General features: G+C 33.8%; 1 protein-coding gene across 2 annotated transcripts in view; it reads right to left on the bottom strand.

Moving 5' to 3' along the window:
• Positions 1-204: 204 nt before the first annotated feature.
• The window catches only part of YIPF7 (Yip1 domain family member 7), a 32,950-nt gene continuing 23,272 nt past the window's right edge, over positions 205-9,882 (bottom strand). The window contains exons 4-5 of one of the 2 annotated variants that reach the window (XM_074229517.1): positions 6,884-7,065; positions 205-2,185 (exon numbers count right to left, since the gene is read on the bottom strand). In XM_074229517.1, the coding sequence (XP_074085618.1) occupies positions 2,023-2,185; positions 6,884-7,065 (345 nt within the window). In that variant the 3' untranslated portion in view covers positions 205-2,022. The remainder of the gene's footprint in view (positions 2,186-6,883; positions 7,066-9,882) is intronic. The other variant, XM_074229516.1, reaches the window with a different exon arrangement.

Genomic DNA, 9,882 nt, shown 5'->3' with positions numbered 1-9,882 from the left:
GTTTTTAATATAAATTTTAATATAAATTCATTTAAAAAATAAACATGCCAAAGTTGAGGTAAGTGTACTTTTCTGAATTTATGCAGATACAATCTGAAGTTTTTTTAATTTAAAAAAAACTCCTTCAGGAGTGTTCAGTACCTATCTTTGAATGAGCTTTTAAAAAAAACTTACTTTTGTATAGGCTTTCCTTTAATGAAATTCAATAAAGTTTTTAAAGTTTCAAATATTATTCGAACATTATCTTATTTTTTCTTGATAATGTGTGTGCTTTGAAGTTATTTCAAATTCTGAACAAATTTCTCAAAAAAGACTTTTTCAAAATACTCCTTTTAAAGAACCTACTATATCCACTTCCCCCACCTCCAAAAAAATTCTTGAATTTAAAGCAATCAACAAGAGAAAAGGTACAATCAATTTGCTGTGTCTCAAGATGATGACTTCCCAGGACCTGATCCACAGAGAGGAAAGAAGAAACATAAAAGAAATTTAAAAATAAAATATATATCTTAAGGGGTGGCTAGGTGGCATAGTAGATAAAGCACTGGCCCTGGAGTCAGGAGTATCTGGGTTCAAATCCAGTCTCAGACACTTAATAATTACCTAGCTGTGTGGCCTTGGGCAAGCCACTTAACCCTATTGCCTTGCAAAAACCTAAAAAAAAAATATATATATAGATAGATAGATAGATAGATAGATATAGATAGACATAGATATATATATATATCTTAGTATAACATTTTATGTTGAACATTTTTTTCTTTGAAATATTAATTCAGTCCCCTTTTCCATATAGAAAGTCTAACAAAGATTAATTATGATTTGATATTTCAGTGAATTTGCAATCTCATCAGTACCACTATTTCCTCTCTCAATGAAGAGTGCAACCCAGTCCCACTTTCTAATCCTTTCAATCCTTGTCCATGTTTTTCCTTATATCCTTCATAAAAGCTTCTTCCAATCAAGCCACTCAATTCTCCTCTAGGCATAAGGAAAGTACACAGAAATAATGAGTAATCATCTCAATATATAAAGATATTCTAATTCTTCTTTGGTATTTCTATTGGAAAATGAGTGTGTTCTCCTTGATATCTATAGATTTATATGTTGTTTCCCCCCATTCCCAAACATAAACTCCTTGAGGTAAGGAAAAGTTTCATTGTTTTTTTTTTCACAAGTGCCTAATCAGTCTGACCTATAATAGACATTTAATTAATCTTTGTTGATAAAATCATTGATAAATATATTGTCATCCACTTATCCTGGCAGCCATATTTCTGGGCATAGGCTAAGTTCTAACACAAGTCTAATGAAATGGATATTATTGCTTGTCAAAAGAAAACTCAGAGAAATTCATCTTTCTTTCAAATTAAGGGGTTCACTTAATAGCCACAAAGGAAAGGTCAAGATAAACAACTTTCTGTCCTATAGTTATAAGCATCTATAATATCTGTATTTTGTACCTACTGTTAAAAGATTGTTAAGTATCTCACTTTTTTAAAAGAAATCACATTGGATTAAGAAGTGAGCATATACTACTGAGTGTTCTTTAGTTTCTCAATTAATTTCTTTAATGTCTCAATTAATTTTCCATAGGACATTTTTAAGATGTAAACTCCTAATAAATAAAAATATTTTTTATTTAAAAAAAAGAAGTAAACTCCCTTAGTACATAAGATTTTACTTAACACACAACTCTTCATGAATATTTCTAGTGAGTTACACAAAACACAACTGTGTCCCAAATATATCTCCTGCTTAAGACGAATTATGGAGAAATCTCTTTAAGAGAATTATTTCATTTTACAACGATTTTATTTTAGATCTTATTTCACAAGCAGAGAAGCAAAAATATCTTTCAAGCCAGAGAAGCTTGCACCCCATACCATCTTAAAATGTTGTTTTATTTCTCAATTTACTATCATCTATTCAGAAGCAAAGGAGAATTCATATCATTAAGTAAATCCCTTTCTAAAATAGCTAGAAATGCAAAGAACAGACAATAAAGTTATTCTGAATATATTAGAAAACAGTCAAGAGGGCAAAAAGTCCATAAAGTAAGGCACAAGGGTAGGCAACTAGAAGTTGCTGTCCTTCCATAGTCAGTGCTGAACTGAAGATTTTGGATGCAGATAGACTGCACCATCCAATGATGATTAGTGCTGCTATGGTCCCAGTGGTCCCCCTAGAAGTAAGAAAACTGTATGATTAATACACATTAAGATGAAAGGACATCACAAATTCAGAGCCAAGAATCTTATTAAATCTAGCTATAAGCCTTAGACTTGGGTAAAAAAAAATGTAAATTCCCCTGGAAATAGGAGAATCCTCCTGAAGCCACTCTCATCCTGCTGCTTTCAAATCTCTACATCTCATCTCTTGAAACACTTTATTATGACATCTACTGAGGCAGCTGTGTAATCAGATATAGATATTGGCTCTAATTTTCTCTTTACAATCTCAATGCCACCACCCAATTCCCTTTAAGATTGGGGCTGAATGTTTCTTTTCCTTGAACATGGAGAGAATGATTCAACTCTTAACTATTCCATTGGTGTATTGCCAGATATACAAATAAAAGTGTAAAGTTTGTGGGGCTTTGTTGTTTTTTGTTTGTTTGCTTGCTTGTTTTTGATTGAGGGAAGTGGCTATAATAAGGGAAAGTTGCTCCAAAGATTCTGCTGAATTGTGGTCTAGCAGTCTAATTTTGTACCCACCAATAACCAGAGCAGTCCTACTGTTAATAACCTTAAATGGGTAATTTTACTTCTTAGAGCACTGATTTCCTCTTCTTTTAAAGGAGGGGAAGAATCCATATGAAATCGAGGTCCATAGGTAGCTAGGATTCCATGAAAGACTTGGTCAAATATTGTACAGAGAGAATACCACATGTGGTGGCAAGAAGGCAGTATTGTGGTAGCCACAAGGCCCTGAATCTTGGTTACTCTAGAGAATTTAGGATAAGGTAAAGGGAGAAAGGGTTTTCTTTTTAGCCTGAAAAAATATATTTCCCAGAATCATATCTTTTTTATTGAAAGAGCCTTCAAGATGTCAGGTCATCCAGGATTTAAGCTATTATAGTAGATTGTTTTGTTTTTTTTCTCATTTGTCTATGGTTTCATACAGTATCTTGTATATTGAGAATTTTTCAGACCTTTGATTTCATTAGTGTGGTAGAGAATTTCTGATGAAGAAAATTCTTTTACCAATTCATGTAAGAACGTGTCCTGAAACTTTAGCTTTACAAAGTTGCCAGAGTCACTGAGAAATAGGAGACTTACCCAGGATGACACAGCCAGTATAGGACAGAGGTTGAATTTATTTCTAAGTCTACCAGATTTTTGGACCAGCTCTCTTTTTACTCCTCCACATTATGTCTTTTATCCATAGAAAATATTTAACAGAAGCTTGCTGAGTTGAATTGAATTATCTCCTGTAATATTCCTAGTACATTCTAGGATAAAAGTAATCTTGAGTTCTTGAAGGGTATGCCAGCGATTTAGCAACTCTTGAAGGGCAGACCAAGATGGAAAGGCTTCAAGTATTAACCTGATAAGGACTGTATGCTTCCTATCCAAGGACCAGTTTATGTTTGAAAAAAACTAAGTTTAAAAGGTTAGACTGGGTATATGGTGATTAATTTTTCAACATTAATTTTAATTTTAATTTTCAGATTGATTTTCAGTTGCCATGGTAACTCTTCAAAAAGCCCTTACTAAGTAATGGAGTGGTTCTGATCTGCATGAGAAAAAGAAGTATTCACACCAATAAAAACATGGACCTCTAAAGAAAGTATTAAACTATTTTACAGATGAGATCATTTGAAAACCCCAAAATGATAAGGTGACTTGCCCCAAGGTCACACAATCAATAAGCAGTGTGGTGCTGAGAATCAGGAAGGGGGGGGGGGGTTTCAAATGTTTGGCCTTTCTAGTAGAACATAAGTTCCTTGAGTGCAGGGTGTGTCCCCAGAGTGTAGCAAAGAACATTTTAACTGAATCACTGACTGTCTCATTCATTCACTATAGATATTGGCTCTAATTTTCTCTTTACAATTCTTTACAATTTTTTGTTTCTCTTGGTTTTCTGAGGATAAGAAGAGGTGACTTGGAAAGTGGGAGCAGCAGAGTCACCCTCTATTTCTGTGCCAGCTTAAGTATTCTGAGTCATCTACTCTGAAACACTGCCTTGATAAATATGTTCTTAGACCTTGTACCTATCTAAAACATTTTAAAGCACTGCAATAAAAATTACATGTTGGTTCAATCAACATCAATTAGGAATGATTTCTATAGTAATTAATTTTACTGATTTTCTAAATGAAATTATAAAATGATACCAGATTATTTACTGCAATTAATACAATCAAAGTACTCTGAATGTATTTCTAGTTTAACAGTCTAAGGGACTATATTTGGTTGTTAACCGTTAAAATGTAACAACTAAAACACTAAATTACAATAACCTGAAAAAGGCAAGATTGTTATCCTAAACTCAGATATTTCGAAAATCTACTGACATTTAACCTCTATCTATGACATTTGATATTCCTGGCTTAAATTTCAGCTGTGCTGAAAATGATAATCAAGCATTAGAACAAATCCTCTTTGAAAAGAATTTTGTCAATATATACAGACTATAAAATACAAATGAAAACAACACTAAAAGAAAGTTGAATGTTGATTAATTATAATGCCTACTCTTAGTCCCTGAGAACTGATCCTGAAACATTATTCCCTCTTCTCAGTAGAAAGAAGGGAAACTACAGAGAAAGAAATTTGGTATAATGTCTATCAGTCTTGGTCCCTGAGTCAGGTTTTGTTTAAATATTTTTCCTTATTAGAATGGAAGATTCAATGTTGATAGGTAGAAGTTGGAGAGTAATATCTTTGTTTGGAAAACCAATAAAAAATTTAAAAATAAAAATAAACAAATGATGATTTTGCTAAGATGTCCCTAAGATCCACCCATTAATAGATTCTAGTCAGTTTCTTCACACCTCTGGTCTTCAGTTTCTTCATCTGAAAAAAAATAATGGTTTGGACTATGTCATGAGTTCTTAATTTGGGGGTCTACAAATAAATTTCAGAGAGTTCATGATCTGAGATAAAAAAAGTATTTCCTCTTATTAGTCTCTGAAATTTAATATTTCCTTCAATTATGAATATAGACAACAATCCGCAGTACTACTGGGAATCACTAGATTGGCAAAGGAGTCTATGACACAAAAAGGTTAAGAACTGGACTCATTTTTAAAGTTTCTTTTTATTTTTACATTCTATGATTTTTAAACTTTTCTAAACAAGAAAAAATGGATCAATTTTTAAAAGGGAATAATATTTAATAGTATAGACTTTTTTCATTAGCATGCTTGGGTCCATATCAGGTTGGCTTTTAGGGTATCCAACCATCCAACCACCTCTAGTATTTCACTGAAGTGGCTTTAGGCAGGAATAAAGCCCTGAAGAACACTACGAAGTCCAGTGCAGGTGCACAGACATACACACTACTTCTTTAAATTGTATTTAAAAAGTGACAAAGTAACCCTGGGCTGCCATTCTTGAACAGATTAGCCAGGATTGTCCCAGCTCAATCTTATTTAAAACAATGTTATCAGTGATATATGAGGGGGACTTCTTAATGGCAAAAGTAAAAGATGAGTTTCCTAGATTTTGTTCTTTCGTTTGTCCTTTTCCAAGTTAATCTGAGATCCTACCTCATTTGATGAACAATGTAAAGGAATGCCAACAGTGTCACTGCAAACCCAGGCAAAAAACATAGGTAGGAGACCTGCTTCTAGGATGACTTTCTTCTAGCAAGGCTTTAGATTTTGGCAGGTGGAAAAAGACAAAGTGGTCCTGGCATATTCATGGACTGGAAGAATGTTGATATAGCTTGATATAATTCCTATATCACTGTTAAGTGCTTCCAAATTGTAAATACAAAGGCCTTAGTGATAAAGATAAAAATGAATTTCATTATTTTTTTAAAATATAGCTTCCAGTTTTAAAAATTCAAGGATTTGTGGTTTTTGCTAATGTGGTCACTCCAACCAACATAGCTCATAAGCCCTCTATGACAAAATTTGAGAGTTGAAAAAATCACCATTAGAGCTTTATGATAACCCTGATATTGTAGGAATTCTTGATGTAGTATTAAAACTGAATTTTCCTGACTCTAAATCCAATATATGACCCTCAATATATGATCCAATATATGATCTCTCACAACTGATGGTCATGTCTACTCATGATGAGATATTGGAGTAAGAATTTTGCCTTAAGTTGAGCCAAAATCTGCCTCTACACTAATAACAACACCTTCCATTTATACCATTCCTTATAGTTAACAAAATATGTATGTATATATATATATATATATATATATATACACATACATACATACATACATACATGCCACTGTATATTTATCACAAAGTCACAATGTCCCTTTCAATGTTACTGGGAAGTCTTTACTGCTAGAAATCATGCTGAGATAGATCAGAGTTGCTCTTCTCTTGGGTAGTAAAATTGCCTGGGAGCCCACACAATTTGTCAATGTTCATAGAGCTCTTATTTTTAAAAAATCAAACAAATGAATGTTTTATTTGTAGTCACCATACTACCCAAGGCAGCAGTTCACATTAAGAGCCAGTAGCTTAAAATGTTCCAGATTTAAAGAAAAACTGGGATTTATAAAAAAAAGTTACAGAGTTAGATAATGCACCTGAGACCAACACTGACCTACTTTTCCCTCTTTTTGAACCATAGTTCTACCAATCCTACATCGAAAATGTTCAGAAACAGGAAACAGCTGCTCTGATATGCCACTGTCTTCGTTGAGATTGTGCTTGTGGGGTCAATTAACACACACAGCTACTTACTGCAGTGAGAAGAATATGGCACAGCTGGACAGGATGACCATAGGGAGCAGACAGTAACCCAGCACGCTGGCCACACATCCATAGGATACTCCTGAAGTGCTCATCAAGTTCAGTAAAGCATGAATCCCCAGGCACCCGATTGCACTCATGCCATACACATAGCCAAACTGAACTTTTCCCGCCTGAAAGAAATGGAAATATCACAAGTTAATCACCTAAGCAAACACAATCCACCAAGAGCAAATTCAGAAGGCAATGAAGGGGGTAGGATATTTTAAAGCTGGCTCACTGCTGGCTCTCATTCCTGCAGGACTGTCCTTGGGGAAACTGGGGAATTCAGCTACTGGAAAAAGCATTATTTATAAAATATTGCACATTTCTCTTCTTAGCCTTTGGGGACTATGGTTGAGAGGGGTTTTCTGTGGCATTACTGGAGCATTGTACATTTCTAAGAAGTAGAGATTTTGTGAGGGTTTCCTTTCTTTATATATGATCAGAAATCACTTACTAATATTTACAATATAAAAGTGATCAAATTAATTGGTTTCTATTTTTATAGAACCTAAGAGCTAAGAAGGTCCTCAGAAACTTACAGTTAAACCTGTAGCTAACTCTCAATAAAATGGCCAAAAAGCAGTTATCTAGTCTTTGCTTGAAGGCCTCCTATTCCACTTCTGGTTAGCTCTTGTTGTCATATTTTTTCCCTTAAATCAAGCCTAAATCTACCTCATTACACTTTCTAATCACTGTTCCTACGTCTGTTCTCTGGGGTCAACTAGAGTCTTAATTCCCCTTTCATGTGACAGTTTTAGAAATACTTGAAGACAACAATCCTATCCTTCATGAGTCTTCTTCCTTTTTCACCTCCTTTCTATTACCTTAACCATTCTGGTTACTCTCTTTTAAATATGTACCAACTAATCTGTGTCTTTGCTAAAACATGGTGAAAGAAGTAGGAATATCTCAGAATTCTTATCATCATCATCTCAGACATTATGACTATCTTAAAGCAGTTCCAAATAGCATTACCCCAAGAATAAAAACTTAGATTTATCCTCTTTTAATTATCTTACTGATTTTATCTTATTGCTCTTTCCTGTCATGATATTTTTAGATATAGCTTCTCTCATCCAATGTATTATCATTCTTCCAAGTTTTGACTTCTGCCATCTAAAAAGTATGCCATTTGTTGTTTAAAATCCAAATACTTGTTTAAAAGGCTAAACAGGAGAGTTCCAAGGATATATTCCTGGAACATACTAGAAACTTCCTTCCAACTTGATATAGGCCTGATTTTGCTCCCTGAAGGCTGTCAGAGGAAGTAACTGAATTAGTGCCAAATTACCAAGTCCATATCTACTCATTTTTATTATCATAGGAAGTTTTGTCAAATGTTTTGTTGAAATTTAAATATATTATGTACAACATTCCCTAGATATAAAAATCTAGTAACCTTGTTATAAAATAAAAGAGAGGGGACAACTAGATGGCATAGTGGATAAAGCACCAGCCCTGGAGTCAGGAGTCCTTGGGTTCAAATCCAGTCTCAGACACTTAGTGATTACCTAGCTGTGTGGCCTTGGGCAAACCACTTAACCCCGTTTGCCCTGAAAAAACCTAACATAAAATAAAATAAAATAAAATAAAAAGAGGAAATGAAGTTAGTCTGCCATGACCTGTTCTTGATGAAACCACACAAGCTTTTAGTGATCAGTTTCCCTTTTTAAGTGCTCATCCTACTCCCTTAATAATGTGTTATAGACTATTTCCATGAATAAAATTTAAGCTTACTATACAATACTTAACAATCTCCATCTTCTTCCATTTAAAAAGAAATTCTCTTTAAAAAGCTAGTACTTTTCTAAACCTGCAATATCCATTCTCTAATATCTTTCAGAAAGCACTAATAGAAGCTCAGCCATCATTTTTGTTGGTTAGTTCTTCCCTCTACAATATAACTAATCTAAGTCTATTGGTGTGAATTTACTAAAAAGGGTCGCTAATTGCTGCATAATTGTCATTTCACTTATCATGACTGCTCAACATATTTTAGAACTTTGGGAGTGGCAAAACTCCTAATTTGAGCCCATCCCACCCCACACAATAAATAAAACCTTTCTTTGATTATCTGTTCATACCTATATAGCAAGAGAAACAAACAAATCTCAAAAATTTTGTGATTATTTGTGTTCATTGCTACCCTTAGTTCATTCTAGGCTTCTAGGCTCAAGCACTCTATATCAGCTTTTATAGGGCCATATTAATATTTTGCCCTATGCTCCCATCTTCTGTTTTTGTCCATTTTAAATATGTATGTCAATGAGTTCCCTTTGTATCCACTTTTATATCTTTAGTCAACTCCCATTTTTTCTCTTCATAAGAAACATATTTCTTTATGTTTTCAGCATTTCATTCTATTATCTTCCCTTATTTTTAAGAGAGTCTTCCTTTTCAAAATATTAGCTTATTAAATCCTACTGGTTTCTAAAGTCTCTAAAATCAGTTCTGCCAAAATCTAGAATGCATATGACTCTAGAAATCATAAAGACTTTCCTCTCACAAACTTTAATGGATAGTTATTACCCCCCCAAAAAATTTTTGTCATTCATAATTCAGAAATCAATTGTTTCTTTTCTGTCCAAAGCAGATCTAACTGGCAGTTCCCATGCTTATTTCTACCTTTTAAAATAAGAAATAGTAGTAAATGCAACTCACAAATTCATTGACAATTTTTCCTTCATTAGGGAAAGAGCACCAACAAGATATCCAGATTACTAAAGTACCTGTCACTACAATATCATGCCTCGGTGCTAAGTTTATGATATTGCTAAACTGCCTACAACTGGATGAGGAGTTTAGTGCTCCAACAACATCACTTTTCATTTCCTCTGTTAAGTGACTTTACCCCATATTCTCCTGTATTTCCTCACATGGCTACATGTTATTAATGTTTCATCCTACCCTACAACCTCTTGAATTTTATCCAATCTGCTCCTTTT

Source organism: Macrotis lagotis, chromosome 3 (assembly GCF_037893015.1).
Source record: "Macrotis lagotis isolate mMagLag1 chromosome 3, bilby.v1.9.chrom.fasta, whole genome shotgun sequence".
NCBI lineage: Eukaryota > Metazoa > Chordata > Mammalia > Peramelemorphia > Peramelidae > Macrotis > Macrotis lagotis.
The sequence above is the reverse complement of the archived record's forward strand: the minus strand, read 5'-3'. Positions and strand labels throughout refer to the sequence as shown.